Source organism: Hippopotamus amphibius, chromosome 17 (genome assembly GCF_030028045.1).
Source record: "Hippopotamus amphibius kiboko isolate mHipAmp2 chromosome 17, mHipAmp2.hap2, whole genome shotgun sequence".
NCBI lineage: Eukaryota > Metazoa > Chordata > Mammalia > Artiodactyla > Hippopotamidae > Hippopotamus > Hippopotamus amphibius.
Genome location: NC_080202.1, coordinates 23,537,875 through 23,553,363, shown reverse-complemented (window position 1 = coordinate 23,553,363; position 15,489 = coordinate 23,537,875). Strand labels below are relative to the sequence as shown.

Here is a 15,489-nt window from a genome sequence, read left to right as displayed (position 1 = left end):
GGTAGAGTCATTTTGGAATACTTTCTTGGCAGTTCCTAATAAAGCTAAACATATGCCTACCTTGTGAGCCAGCACTTCCAATCTTAGGTATATGCCCCAAAGATATGAATGCATACGTCCAAAAAAAAAAAAAAAAAAGACTTATACAGCAAAGTTTATGGCAGCTTTATTAATGAGCCAAAAGCTAAAAACAATGGGGTAACAGATACATAAACTGTGTTATATTCAAACTACACTGCAATGTAAAAAAAATGAACTAGTGACATATGTAATACCTGGATGAATCTCAAAAACATGAAGTTGTGTAAAAGAAGCCAGACGCAAAAGAGTATGTACAGAACGATTCCATTTATATGAAGTTCAATATAGACAAAGCTAACTTACGACGATAAAAGTCATAGTCTGGGTGAAAGGTAGTCTTGACTGGAAGAGGAATAAAGAAACTTTCTGGCATGATGGAAATATTCTAACTTTGATCTGAATGGTGATTACACGGGTATGATCAAGCTGCATGATTAAGCTATGTGCATTTTTGCTATATGTAAACTGTACCCTAATTTTAAAAAATCCTTCACAGGTGATCTGAAGTACAGATGTATCAATTTTTCAAGCTGGAAGGGACTTTGCAAATAACCTACTTCAATTCTTTTCTTCATTTTATAGAAGCAAGCGTTGGATTTTGAAGCAATTTTTTAAAGAGATAGTTCCAAGCAGAGCTGAGACTAGAACCAAAGATTCCTAAGTGACTAGTCACTATTCCTTCCACTGCAACAAACTTCGAAAACAAAACTGTTCCCGGGAACAATTATTTTCACTTTGATTATTTGCTTTAGCTTTTCTCTGACAGTTTTCAACAATATCCAGGGGAATAGCACGAGCTCTGGTTCCGACTAGCTGCCCGGGTGAGGTCCCAGGCTGCTTTTTAATTGCTCATGGGGCTTACGTATTCAGTGGAGAAAGGCTCTTTTGTTTGTTTCTAAGTTTATAGATGGCACCTATAAGCATAAGCCTCTCAGGCTCTCGGACACAATTTAAAATAGTGTGGCACTAACAGTTTGACACTAATGTCACTAAGACAAATGGAATTCCCGGTTCAGACTTAAACAAATTCTAATACTGCCCCCAATATTGTCCCTCTGCCACCACAGTCTCAGGCAACGGACTACATAAACAGTCCAGCCTTGTATTAAAGATGTAGCAATAAAGGTACAGAAAAGAAAAGTTGGATCTTTTGGCCCAAAAGTCCCATGTAAATATGTGGTACCCTGGTATATCAACAGTAGGGAGAATTCCATCAATTCCTTCTCAAAATGCTTAGGAAAGACTTAAAGCCATGTCAAGGACATGGTTCTTGCAACGGAGAAAGCAAAGGCCAGGTTTTAGCTGACACAAAGATTTATTCAAAGAAGCAATGTGTCATCAGAAAAAAACTTTCCCAACAGCTTCTTCTACTTCTGTTTACAGTTTCTTCATCTTCAAGTGGGGCAATCATTTTTTCCTTAATTGTGCTGAGCTAAAATTTTCCACATTGTTAACTTGAATTTCATCTTCTAACATTCTATAAATATTAGAAAGAAGAATGAGAGGAATATTTAAATGAGAAGGAGAGAGAGATGACTGAGCATTTTTCTGATGGGAAATCAGGTCTTTCCCCTGTGTTCGTAATCTCTAAAATGTATTTTTGATTCTATACAGGCAGTAGGTGTTAGAGCTGAAATTCGACTAGAGCTGAAATAACGCACAGATTTCCTCATTTCTAATTAAAAAGCCAATCTTAATATCTTAGTTTGAATGTTTACTGTTTAAAGTATAAATAGTGTCAAAGTAAAATTACTGACCTCCTTTTTCCCCTCTGAGGGACTCTGTTCACAGGTCAGGACTAAGCCTTCTTTTAATTTCACCCTCATCCATAATCCTCTTACTGATCCCACACAGGCTTTGAATACCCAAAGTACAAGTATGCCTGGAGTTTTCGTCACCTTATAATCACAAAGAATATCTGGAACTCTATTAAATGAAAACCATATCATTTATTCAAAGAAATATCTCAACATTTCAAAAGAACTCTGTATCCTTTATATCTGGGAATTATTTTAGGAAATAACTTGAACACATTCCTGCCAAAAGAGGTTAAAATTTTTTACATAGGGAAACAAGTTATTTTTACAGATGCAGACAAGGACGGATAGGTAGGAAACATGACTTGTTGAAGGTTTCAGCAAAAGTTCAAGACCATGATTATAACATCATGGCTTCTGTCACTCAGTCCTAGTTTTAAAATCATGGAGCTAAGTGGCCTTGCCACGGTAGACCAAATGGTGTTTCTTATAAACCTCCTGCCTCCGAGCACCAGCATCTCTTGTGTCTCTAATGGCTTTAAGATGCAATAACTAAGTCTGTCTGCCTCAGACTGGAATGGCAACTGTAAATACAGTGAAATATAGTCCTTAGGAATATGGTTCCCCCACCACATCAGGAAAATCTCTATAAGATAAAAGCATGCCTCTATAAGAATGTCCCTCTAGCACAGATTTGACTCCTGGAATAATATCCTTGTTGCCTACCCAATCATATTTTTCTGATAAGTGTTATTGGTTTTTTTAAAGGTCTGATGCACCAAATGCCAAATACACTAAGTAGGTACCATTGATCATTATAAAATCAATCAAATCAAACCAGTTTGGGTTTTCTTCAAACAAACAAATTATTTCAACTTCCAGAAGAATTGGGTGCTGAAAACCTGAATTAATTAATTCCTTAGAAATCATTTAGATGACTCCAATTGTACAACAAAAATAACATTTCTCTTGAGTCAAGAACGACAAATACCAGGTCCGCAACTTTGTCCCTATTTAGTAGCACCAATACCTTACGTATCAAGGTCTACTCTAAAGGATAAGAACTCATTTTATCTGTCACAATTTTCCTTCTCCTACTGTCATCTGCCTCAGGAATGTACATCAATGCTGCTCTCACCACTTAATAACATTTTCTCTATAAAATGTTTACTTTAGTAGAGTTTGACAAAGATGTCTGCTCTTCATACAAGTCAGGCATAAATTTGTCTTTAAATTTCAGCTGCTTTGAGTGCTTTCTTGGTAAACACCAATTTCCATAGTAAAGCTACAAACGAGGACAAACAAACTTAGGATGAACCAGATCTTTCTTGGCTCTTTGTGTGGATGACTCAAAAGCAATTAGAGTTGTTATTAAGTTATCCAACAAGTACAGCCTGCAAGTCTTGGAACAAGAACTTCAGTCACCAATGTGGGAAACAAAGTTTGAACAGGACATTGACACTTTTTTTTTTCCTCTTCAGGTCTTACACGTTTATCAAAAGAAGGACAGATGTTATAAAGGGGAAACAATGTGAAGAAATTCTCAGATACCTAACCAGGAATGTTAGGGAAAAAAGGAATGTACAAAGGTTAAAAAAAAAAAAAAAGTAAGTAATCCACACAGTGCTTTGTCTAGAGACAACATCTATGATACAGACCTTGATGTTAATCAGTTGGACAGGAAAAAAGGAGCAGTTCCTTCAAATCCCATTTCTTCTGGGTAGCCTGTGTGTATGCCTGAATCCTACGAAGTCCATTTCCAGGATGGTCTTCTCTTTAGTTAAGAAGGAAACCTCTTACAAATATCGAAACTCAAAATTTGAGGTTGGATAGCATCTTTTGAATCTCCAAAGATCAGATGAAACATGGGAGGTAACACCTACATATAAAGCAGCTGTGGATCTGCTGAGTCTAAAATATATGTAGAGAGAGAGAGAGCAAGAAGCTGGTTCATAAGTATCTAAAGGCATGGAACTTACACTATGCCTAAATTATCAAAGTAAGCGAAAAACGCAGTTTAGGTAATATATTTCCATGTGAAGGAGCGAAGCACAAACATAGTACATGATTGGGAAATCAAAAAAAAAATTTTGCTAGCAAGAGGGGGCACAACGCTCTTTTAATCTCTTTTAGTTTCAGCAGAATAACAGTGTGAGATACACGGATACCTAAAATAGAACACAGACCCAAGGTTTAATTAATATTTTCACTTCGAAAATTGTCACAGCCATCAAAAAATTTGATTGTATCACATTAAATTTTTAAATTCTATGCCTCTGAAAAGTAATTAGATGAAAAATAATTATACCACCTCTGGTTTAGACAGACAGAGCAAGAGCTGCCACTAAAATAAAGGGATAGCTACAAAATATGCCATAGGGACAATTAAAAAGGCAGTACATTTAGTCGTGTAAATTGCTTGAAGGTAAGACAAAGCAATGAACCCTGCTAAAAGGAGGCGCCACCCTGCTCATATCCCTCTAAGCAAAGGCAATCAAAACTCTAGATTAGCATCTTCATAACATGCAGCTGACTCCAACGCATGGGTCATAATCAGAGACGCACTTCCTGGTTCAGGAGCAATTCTAAAAATACGTTAGACTCTTTTTAATAGAAGAATCTAAAACAGAAATTCCCCATAAACTTCCTTTCATAAAGAACCCAAATCAGAGTTCGAGGTTAGCAGATGCAAACTATTATATAGAGAATGGATAAACAACAAAGTCCTACTACAGAGCACAGGGGACTATATGCAATGTCCTGTGATAAACCAAAATGCAAAAGAATATGAAAAAGAATGTATATGTGTATAACTGAACCACTTTGCTGTACAGCAGAAATTAACACATTGTAAATCAACTATACTTCAATAAAATAAATTTCAAAAAAAGAACCTAAATCATTTAACCTCTATCTTGTTATCTCTCTCTTTTCTCCATAGAAAAGTGAGAGTGTTACAACAGTGGTCCTACTAGGTAAAGTAGATAAAGTTTCCCCGACAAAACATTATTCACCCACTTAAAAACCATGTTCAACAAAAGGGATCCAAACCACCTGAGAGGTAGAGAATAATTCAGAAAAGTCTAATTCCTCATCTAGAGAACTAGCTCAGTTACAGAAAGTAACACACACATTCATTGCTCTGGCTGTCATTCTGAAAGGAACTATAGTTTTCTGGAATGAAAACAGGCTGAGAAAAATAGTCACCAAGAAGTCCTTCTCTACTCAAAAGGTTAGTACTGTCAGGCAGAGGCTCAGAGTTGGAGAACAATATCCTAGGAACTCCTATGCATTTCACTGATGGAAATCTAAGTAAATCAAAGGCAAAGATCAAATTCCTCACTCAAACATCAACTTAAAAACTCTTCCTGCAACAGAGTTAAACAAAACTATGGTTGCAATAGTTCACTGAAGTTCCTCTCTGTGGCATGAGAGAACTTTACGAAGAGCTAAAATTGAGACAGTGATACATGATAAATACAAGTATTACCCCAGAATTGTGCACTGAATAGGGCACATTTAATAATACACATGGTAACTGCTTTAGTGACATGCATTAAACTTGACCAATAGCTAGGTTACTTGACATTAATAAACATTAATAATATGGCAGTTTAATAATGTAAAAACACAAAAAACCAATACCCCCAAACCAACAAAGCCTACCACTATAATCTTGAATAAAATACTCCAGGTTAAAATACATCATTCCCAGGACTCACAGTTGTAAATGATAATTCCATATGAGCAGGATCTGTCAGCATTCTCAAACTGAAACTATCAAAAAGATTTATTGTTTAAGTCACCTACCTCAATATCTCATTCAGTGCAAGGCTAGGGACCTTAGACACTTCTGTGCTTGTTTCCAGGGGACAACCCTGGTTGCCAAGTTAAAGCAGAGGAACAAGTATGAGTCCTCTAAAGTAAAAGTTTACATTAAGGATGAAAGCACAGTCCTGGAAGTGGCCAGCTCGATCAGACACAAGGTTCAATCCACTGACAAATAGTTCAGAAAGCCAAGAAAACGTACAAAACCCATTAGCTCTCAAACTTCCAAACACATCCAGAGACAGAATCAGAAACAGAAGCTTTGGTCTTTTAAAAGTGACCTTCACAAATCAGTTTTGTGTTTGTTTCCATTTTCTTTCACATTTTAAGCCTCAATCAAATCAGCTGTCTCTAGGGATTTTGAAATTGCTATAGATTAAAATCCTCTCTGACTCAACTGTTTGACTAATGCCGGGTGTTTAATAATTCTACTTGTAAGAGACTTTTTTTTTGATGAAACCCTGCTGGTTGCTATCTTCAGATGTGTCACAGCTGCACCATGTATAAAGTATCACTGTCCTTATTTTCTTTATCACTGCATTTAGAGATGAGAAAATGCACTATCACCAGCAGTTCTATTATTTGGCAGACATGCCAGGAAACAGTTTCACAGCACTAATGCGGCAACTGTCACCTGTAGAGGCAAAGACCTACTTCCAGGTACTGGTGATGTATATTCGTGGCTTGGTTCCAAGGATAGGAAGTTAATAACTGTGATAGACAGAGTTAAGTTAATGAATTTCTAAACTTTATGCTTTCAATAATAAAACCATTTAAGCTACAAAATTTGGACTCTCTGCTTCCACAGATCAGGCACTTTGATACTCAACAGGTTGAGTAAATTGAATCCATATATTGTATTTACGTTCTCTGTCAAGGTTGCTTCTCCACATTCGAGAGATCAAAGGCAAAACAGTCATCAACCTCGTAGCCTTCAATACTGTGTTCGTTACATTTAATCAAGTGCCAACTCCACCGCATCATTCACCAACCTGAACAATATTTAAATGCATGGCGTTGTTTAGCAACAAAAGTAGGCACAGTGTTGTTTTAACACACATACACACCCCCTACACGCATGCGCGCACACACATCTGTACACACACGCAGCCATCTCTCCCCACCCCACCTCCCAGAAAAGAAGAGGAAGATGGCAAAAAATATATATTCTCTGCATTGTGCAAGAAAAGAAACTTAAAATGCACACAAATGCCCAGCAAAGATTTTGGAGGTAGTTTTCTACCTGAGGCAGCATCAATCACGGTGGAAACTCCCCTTCGATCAGACACTGGACGGGATGACCCGGGCATGCTGACTGGGTCAGAGCGGACTGGCTGGATCCTGCAACGCAATTTAATTTAATTCACATATGTTACTGGCATCAAAACTGTCGCTGGCTACAACAGATCTTAAATCAGGAATGCTAGAATAGCCCAATCCATTAAAGAACCATTCATTCTAAAACAAGGCAAACGGGGGAGCTGCAGTCCCTAATTCTTGCAGGAGGCTAAAAGCACAGCATTCTCCACACTCTGGACCCCTTCTTCTCTTTGTATGTTTTTCAATAGATTTTAAGCAAGGGACTGAAAAACTGACATTAATTTAAAGGCATAAATTAAGTGGGAAAGGACACAAAACACATTATACCAAAAGGAAATCTGCAAAGGAGATGAAGGGTTTTGAGAATCTTCAAATACACAAATAGAACCATGCCTTCCTTAAAAGTCAGTATTAATAGATACAAAATTTTGAGTCATTCCCTTACAATCCTTAGTGAAAGTTACTTTATATATGACAACAAGCATAGGATAACAAAGCTGTGTTGGGATGTGGCTGCCAGGGGGTTAGCCAGGATCACTATTATCTAACTGAGTTACCTCCATAAAATTATCAATTAGCATGTAAGAATCAATTAGTCTCTCAGCAAAATTGCAATTTACTACATACAATTTCAAGTTGCTTGGGAATGGTAAATCTATAAATGCCAAGAGTTTATTTCCAGCTGTATTACATTAATACTATTCATATAAAAATTTCTGTAAGGCTAAAAGATCTGAGAGGCTCAGGCAACTTAAAGGAATAAAGACTTGTTATAACAACATAAGCATGCATTTTTGGCAATTCGTCCATTCCATAAGTATTTGCTGAATATTAATCACGCATCAGTATTATTCTAGGAACAAGCAGAAACAAAACACAAAATACAAAGCCTGTGTGCAGCTATATGCTATAGCATATGGACATTCAGGACAGATACAAAAAAGAAAACTAGAGTTTGAAAATGAATGAAAGAGGTAATGAAAGCTCGGAATGAAGAAACGGGGCAAGGAATGCATGGTCCACAGCAGATCGAGACGATCTTATGGAGCTATAACAGAAACTGGACCTGAATACAGTATTAGGATCTGTGTATATGTAAAGGGGCAAGAAGTGCCCTTTAAACACAGAACTAGAACAAGTGAACCCTTGGAATTGTGACCAAGCATGAAAAATGCAGGGCATCTTGAGGAGCATGATTTGGCTTAAGCACAGAGTTTATAGTGGATACTGTGGAAGGTAAGAATTGATAAGCACCATGGTACAAACTACAGAAGCCTGACATGCCAATCACGGACTACAGAAAAAGAGTCCTTATTGAAAGCACAGTTTGAATGAACAGTAAAACCCTGGATTGCAAGTAACTTGTTCTGCGAGCGTTCTGCAAGGCGAGCAAGCATTTCTAATAAATTTTAACTTGATAAACTCGCAATGTCTTGCAATACGAGTAGTACGTGATGCCGAATGTCACATGATCACAACTGAGCCAATGGAGCTGACCACCCACGAACTGATGGATCTGCATCGCGAGCAACAGCAAGGAGATCTCGTCTGCAGAGGAGGAGGAGAAAAAGGCGGAGGAATCCCTCACTTCAAATGAGATTAGGGAGATGTGTAAAATGTGGGAAACAGTGCAAAATTCTGTAGAAACCACCACCCGAATAAGGCTGCAGTGCAAGCAATGAATCTGTTTAACGACAATGCAATGTCACTTTTCCACAAAATCCTCGAAAGGAGGCAAAAGCAAGTATCATTGGATAGGTTCCTTGTTAAAGTTGCACGAAAGAAAAAGATTCCATTGGGCCAACAGAGAGCAGTGATTCTGTTACTGAAACCTCTCTTCATATTTTGTATTTTCTTTATTATTTTGTATTATATTACTGTATTGTAATCATTTTTATATGAATATTTTTGGGTTGTGGAACGAATCATCTGAGTTTCCATTATTTCTTATGGGGAAATTCACTTTGATATACAAGTGCTTTGGATTACAAGCATGTTTCCAGAACAAATTTTGCTCGCAAACCAAGGTTTTACTGTATATGCAATTGTTGTGTGAAAGAAAGAAATGGGAGGGAGGTGAAAAATGATGCATTTGATCTAGTACTAGAAGTTGGAAATGTTGATATACAAATATTGATCACTGCTATAGTGGACAATATGGTGTCCTACCCAGTATTCCTTCCACCCTGGCTCATTTTCCCAAGCCAGTCATGGGAATCCCATCATATCAAGGCGACATTAATTAGCTCTGGGATGGGCACGTCTAAGCAAAGGTGAGACAGTGAGAAAAGAGGAAGAGTTTATTTGAAGTTTCCAGAAGAGATGTTTTCTGGGTCTTACAAAATGCAAGAAGCTAGCCTGTTAGATACGCTCAGTGCATGCAAATTACAGCTCCTTCCTGGTCTAAACAATTTATGTGGGCTAATAAACTTCCTATTATTAATTCAGTTTATAGCATTGGAGTTTCTGAATCGTCCAGAGTTGTGGGTGGCATGTGGACTGGGCTATAGATGAAAGAAGATTGGCCAAGAATTGATGGGTTGAAGCTGGGCAACACATACACAGGACTTTATTCTGTCATTCTCTTTAACTTTACATATTTGTATATATGCTTGAAATTTTTCCATAATAAAAAAAAAAATAAACAAATAAAAGCAAACTGGTGGGGGTGATGGAAATGTCCCAGAATTAGATTGGGTGATACAGCACAACATAGTGAATAAACTAAAACCAATGAATTATACAGTGAATTTGATGTTATGTGAATTATATATCAATTAAAATAATATGATTAAGGTGTGAGGATCTAATAATGTATCACACAGTGACTATCGTTGATAACACTGTATTATATAACTGAAGTTTGGTAAAAGAGTAGAAGTTAAATGTTCTCACACACACAAAAATCACAATATACATATACAAATATATCAGCTGATGGATGTATTAATTAACTAGATGAAAAAATAAAATAAAATAAAAAGAAATGAAATTGATTTTTCAGGAGCTAATCTTGAATGGAAAACTAGGTTTTGCCTCTCAGTTTCTTTTATATTATCTATTTCTCATGTCTATTAATAAATATTTCATTGACCTTTTTCACATGTTAAATCCCTATGCCAAATAAGGAGATGCTATGAGGTTAGCCATGCCTGATCCCCTTATGGATATGACAGCCACCAAAGCACCTGACTGTTGCCATCTTGGTGAGGATACAGAGAGGGAGACTACAACAGCATCACGTAATTCTCAGTGACATGAGGTACAGGAAAAGGTGCAAGGTGTAAAGGGTCAGTTGAGTCAAAAAAAATCTAAACGAGTCTTCACGATTTAAAGGAGAAGGTAAAGTCAAGAGCCATACTGCCACTGTGCAGAAACCTAAAGAGACGTAGGACCAGAGGTGAGGAGCTGGGATAAAGTGACAGGAGACACAATGAGGAGAACACAGAGGGTGGGATTTCTAATTGGATGTGGGGGAGGAAACAGTACTAAACAGGACACATAATTGAAATGATGTGAGATAAACCTGAATTTTCCATCAAAACTGTGTTCTAATGGGGTTAAGGTCTTAACCAAGGGCCTATATGCTCACATTTTTAAATATAAACTACAAGTGAAATAAAAAAAATTATAAACCTGGGACTAAGATAAAGATTTCTAGTATTTACTTGTGCCCAACAAAGAGGACGTAAACAATTTAAAGATAAATACTGGGAGCTCTGTAGCATAAGAAAAAGGAAAGTCCCTGAGGAAAATTCTGGAAGGATTTCAGGAATACAGCTCTGTCTGAAGAAGCAAGTTAGAGAGCGCTTGGATGAAGAACTGTGTCTGAAGTAAGGGCTAACTGTGAAAGCTAGAGGAGGTCAAGAACAAAGGAATAGAGCTGTGTCTTATCAGAGCAGCAGGTGACAGTCATCAGAAAAGGAGAGGGCAGAGAATCTTGTGAATACTTTAGTAAAGAGAATAAACACAGTTTTATGGGTCTATTTTATTAACATTTAAGTAACAGAATAACCTATAAAAACAGATGAATATGCACTGCATCTAAGCTGAGGACTGACTCTACTTGACTTCCTGAAAATGGATCATATTTTATAATTGGTACCTGTGAAAAAGGGTCTTGCACCCACTGTACTGTCACCACTGCCTCACATCTTAGGGAAAGGTGCCACTTTTAGAAAGCTGAAGAAAATACACTGGACCAAGAAAAGCAAAAAAGTATGAAAGAAAGAAAATACAAAGCAAACTAAAATAAAAAACTAAAATACTTAAAAAGATATTACAGGAGACATGTTTCAGTGTATGAGTTGTTCTTAAAGAAGAAATATCTAAGCCTAATCCAACTCTGCAACAGCTTCTGCTTCGTTTATAGAGTTATTAATGTTGACAAAGAAGTAGAATAAAAACATATTTCCAACACAGAATTGGGCCACATTTTCCCACAATTTTTAAAAAAGAGATGTAATAAAAAGGTCAGAGGGCTACTTTAGATTCAAATAAAAATACACTGCAGAACTTTTTTTTTAAAAGAAGACAAGGAGGAATTTCCCTGGTGGCGCAGTGGTTAAGAATCTGCCTACCAATGCAGGGGGCATGGGTTCAAGCCCTGGTCCAGGAAGATTCCACGTGCCACAGAGCAACTAAGCCCGTGCACCACAACTACTAAGCCTGCATGCCACAACTATTGAAGCCTGTGCACCTAGAGCTGTGCTCCGCAACAAGAGAAGCCACAACAATGAGAAGCCCTCACACCACAAAGAAGAGTAGCCCCCTCGCTGCAACTGGAGAAAGCCCACGGGACGCAACGAAGACCGAGTGCAGCCAATAAATTAATTAATTAACTAATTAAAAAAAGAAAAAACCTTTAATTCTAAAAAAAAAAAAAGAAGAAGACAAGGAAAAGGAGATTATATTGCATTAGACTGAGCCCTTCATTGTCTGTTGTATCCTAATGTGTCAAGTGTTGGTGTGACAAATTAAACCGCTAAGCAAACCAAAGAGCACAAAAGTCAAAAAGTTTTCCATTACATTAAAAAAACAACTTATTAAGAAGCATACTCTGTAAACTTTGTATTGTGATTATTACAAGTGAGGATCAGAGAATATATATGATGAAAATACAGTGAGGTAGATAAAGAGACAGATAAGATAGACACAGATATTAGAAATATGAGAGAGGCATCATAAAATAAGATGGTGTTAAAAAGTGCACTGAACATTAGACTTAAGGAAGCACAATCCAGAACACAAATATTTACTGGATGTGATGAGATATCACATCAGATTCCCGGTGATAATGAGTCACAAGTTACAGTGCATATGTTCTGCAACATGATACAGTGTCAAAGGGGGAAATGTAAATATTACCTAAGATGTTCACTACAAATGAGCATATTAATCTGGTCAAATCACTCTCTAGCTCTTATTTCTTACCTGAGACTGTTGAGATCAAGATCATCTGTATCAAAATCCGAAAGGGGCTGTGGAGTATCACTTGGACCGTGAGACTGCAACACAGATGAACTGGATGATATGACTGTGGTTTGGCCTGAGGGATGGATGGTTTTGAACTGGAACTGTGGACCCATCCACAGACGTCTGTGGGGTCCAGTGTGTGTTACAATTTCTACCTGGAACAGATTAGGAATCGTGATTGAAATGTATTATGACCTCACTCTGAGAGCCTTTCATGATCCGCCCCCCCCACCCCCAATCCCATCTCTAAACACTCACATTCTCCAAGAAGCCCATCTTAACCAAGTGGGAGAGGAACAGGGCATCTACAATCAAAAGGTGATGACAGGGACTTCCCTGATGGTCCAGTGGTTAAGTATCCACCTTCTAATACGGGGGACGTGGGTTTGATCCCTGGTAGGGGAACTAAGATCCCACATGCTGCAGGGCAACTAAGCCCACGAGCCACAACTACTGAGCCCGCCTGCTCTGGAGCCTGCACGCCACAACTAGAGAGTCCACATGCTGCAACTAGAGAAGCCCGTGTGCCGCAACAAAGATCCTGTGTGCCACAATGAAAGATCCCGTGTGGTGCAACAAAGACCCGATGCAGCCAAATAAATAAATTAAAAATTTTTTTTTAAAAGGGTGATGACAATAGCAGCCTATATAGACATTCACTACATCCCTCTACTGGTTGTCACCAAAATATATCAATACCAGAAATTCATTTTGTGTATGTGTGTGTATATGTGTGTATATGTAAACATAAACAGCCCCCCCTCACATATACAACACAAAAGTCACATGAGAATAAAAGGACCAGCTGCCTGCCTCATACACCTAGCATAGGCTCCCTAGGGACTACCTTTTTCACTCATTCTAGACAGTACTTACCACTCTGTGGGCACGCACTGAATACTACACCTATCAATCCACAGATTAAAAGTAATTCCTTCACTGAGGACCAAGCTCATGACAAACGTGAAGCTGTTGTTGAACTATCCAAGGAAAAGAAAAAGTCTGAAATAATTTAACACCCAAAGCCAGTTTGTTTCCACAATTAAATAACTATATTATTTACTATACTGCCCTTAAAATCCCCCAAAATTCACTTTTAAAGGAGGAAAGGACTAAATATTTTCCCTCAAACTAGATTTGTCTTCAAAATAGTATTTCTTAATTAGATTGTTTTCTCAACTACCATGAACATTCACATAGGTATTTTAAATGCTGCAAAACAGTAATACCAAAATGCTTCCTGAATTTCATGCTCTATGGAGGGGGTAGGGAATGTTGCCAACATTAGACAAAGCTGAGAACAGGACACAGGGTAAAACCTAAAAATAAACATGTGATTTTACAAATGAGCAACTTGAATAAGAGACTAAATATGCAAACCTTTGGTGAAACACTATTTCTGAAACACTATTTCTCAATGTCTTGTAATTGCCACATCCACGTCTGTATACATACTTTATGGAATTGACTTCCCATGTGCCTTAGTTTTGCCCTGAGTTCTTTTATATTTAATCACATTTCTCTGATTGCAGTGATTAATTCTTAACAAAACATAACTGAAAAGGTTCACGGAGTGCAGCTCTGTGTTTGCAAGTCCTAAAGGGCAAAAGCATCATGGTCTTGGAACGATATTCACATTCCCACTAATCACAGGGAGAAAACTACTCAGATTTAGGACAGTGATTTCTCATTCAAGGAGTTGCATTCAGCAATGTAAATGAGGCCACAGATAAAGCATTCTGTGTATTTTAAGCTCAAAACCATCAGTGTCACAGAGCCGAGAGGTAAACAGATGCCTGTGCAATTTCACTGAGGCGATGGCCAGATGTTCCCGCTCACTCTCCGCAGTACAAACATATTGTATATACTTTCACACTGACAGCACACATTACCCCCTTTTCTAATTGAAAAGTTGAAGTGAAGGACAGTGGATTCTTTGCCAGCATTCTTTTTTTTTTTTTACTTTATTGTGGTATCCTCAAGAAAGGTTCTATCTCCATACGCATTGAGCTCCTTCAAGGAACTTCCTGTGAGTATTTTCGGTGTGATGAAATGTATGTCACCCAGAAACAATCTGATTCTCCAGTTTCCAGATTCCCCTTAGTTTTTCGGGCTCCCCTTCCTGAGAAAGCAACGAAACTGCACCCGCACTCCACTGAGGCACCTGTCTGATGAAAAGCCGCTGGATTGGTAATCTGAGACCGGTCATTAACTTCACCAAATGATGTCAGACTTGAGACAGACATAACAGCATTTGTAATGAAGTCACTTGTAATCTCATCATTTTGAAATCTGCCCGAGTATCTTTTATTTCAAAGCCCTTGAGATGAAGACAGCTTCACCTCGCAAGGGGAGGAAGGGTCCGTTGAAGCTGTTACAGGACTGGTTTAGAGACCACTGGAAGCAGCATGACAGGAGCTTAGGAAAGGAAAGCCAGGCGGGCACTGGTGCAGCTTAGAATGCGGAGCTTTCCTAATCAAAGTATGCACCCAATCATCAGAAAATGTTGCCTCCACAAAAGAAAGCCCAGAGATGGTTGAATGGCTTCCCTGTTTTAACAAGGCCAATTCTTATTTTAATCCAAACAGGCCATCTGAAATCCAAGGTCCTGGGGGATATAAATGGATTGTTTGAAAGATTTGCATATTTTATGCTCTCTGCATGAAGGCTAATGTACACACATATATATGTATGTGTGTGTATAAAATATACGTATATGTATCCCTGCAGCAGTATTTATGAGGAATTCTTAATATGGAAAGACAATTGATTAATTCTTAGCCATCCTAAAAAGATCCCAATTCTGCCCATTTTCCTCTAAGGAAAATAATTTTTAAGATTCAAGAATAAGAAGAGATAATGGATCTCTGTGTTCTGTCACTTTAATAGACCCAACGTTTCAGAGTCTTACCTGAGACAGCCACTCTTCATCTTCCTGTCCACTATGATCAGAAGCTAAACTATCATAGGACCCATGCCGAGTAATGGGCCCAGGACTTCCAGGGGGGACCACTGCAGGAGGAAGAAA

The 15,489-nt window shown here is 38.0% G+C and overlaps 1 protein-coding gene across 9 annotated transcripts in view; it reads right to left on the bottom strand.

Moving 5' to 3' along the window:
- Nucleotides 1–15,489, bottom strand: part of BCAS3 (BCAS3 microtubule associated cell migration factor) — a 546,169-nt gene that overhangs the window by 254,225 nt on the left and 276,455 nt on the right. For 7 of the 9 annotated variants that reach the window (XM_057713964.1, XM_057713962.1, XM_057713969.1 and 4 more), the window contains 3 exons: nucleotides 15,373–15,473; nucleotides 12,420–12,616; nucleotides 6,910–7,007 (listed from right to left, as the gene is read on the bottom strand). In XM_057713964.1, the coding sequence (XP_057569947.1) occupies nucleotides 6,910–7,007; nucleotides 12,420–12,616; nucleotides 15,373–15,473 (396 nt within the window). Of the gene's footprint in view, nucleotides 1–1,689; nucleotides 3,750–5,577; nucleotides 5,616–6,909; nucleotides 7,008–12,419; nucleotides 12,617–15,372; nucleotides 15,474–15,489 lie in introns of those variants that run through there. The other 2 variants (XM_057713970.1, XM_057713971.1) reach the window with 2 other exon arrangements.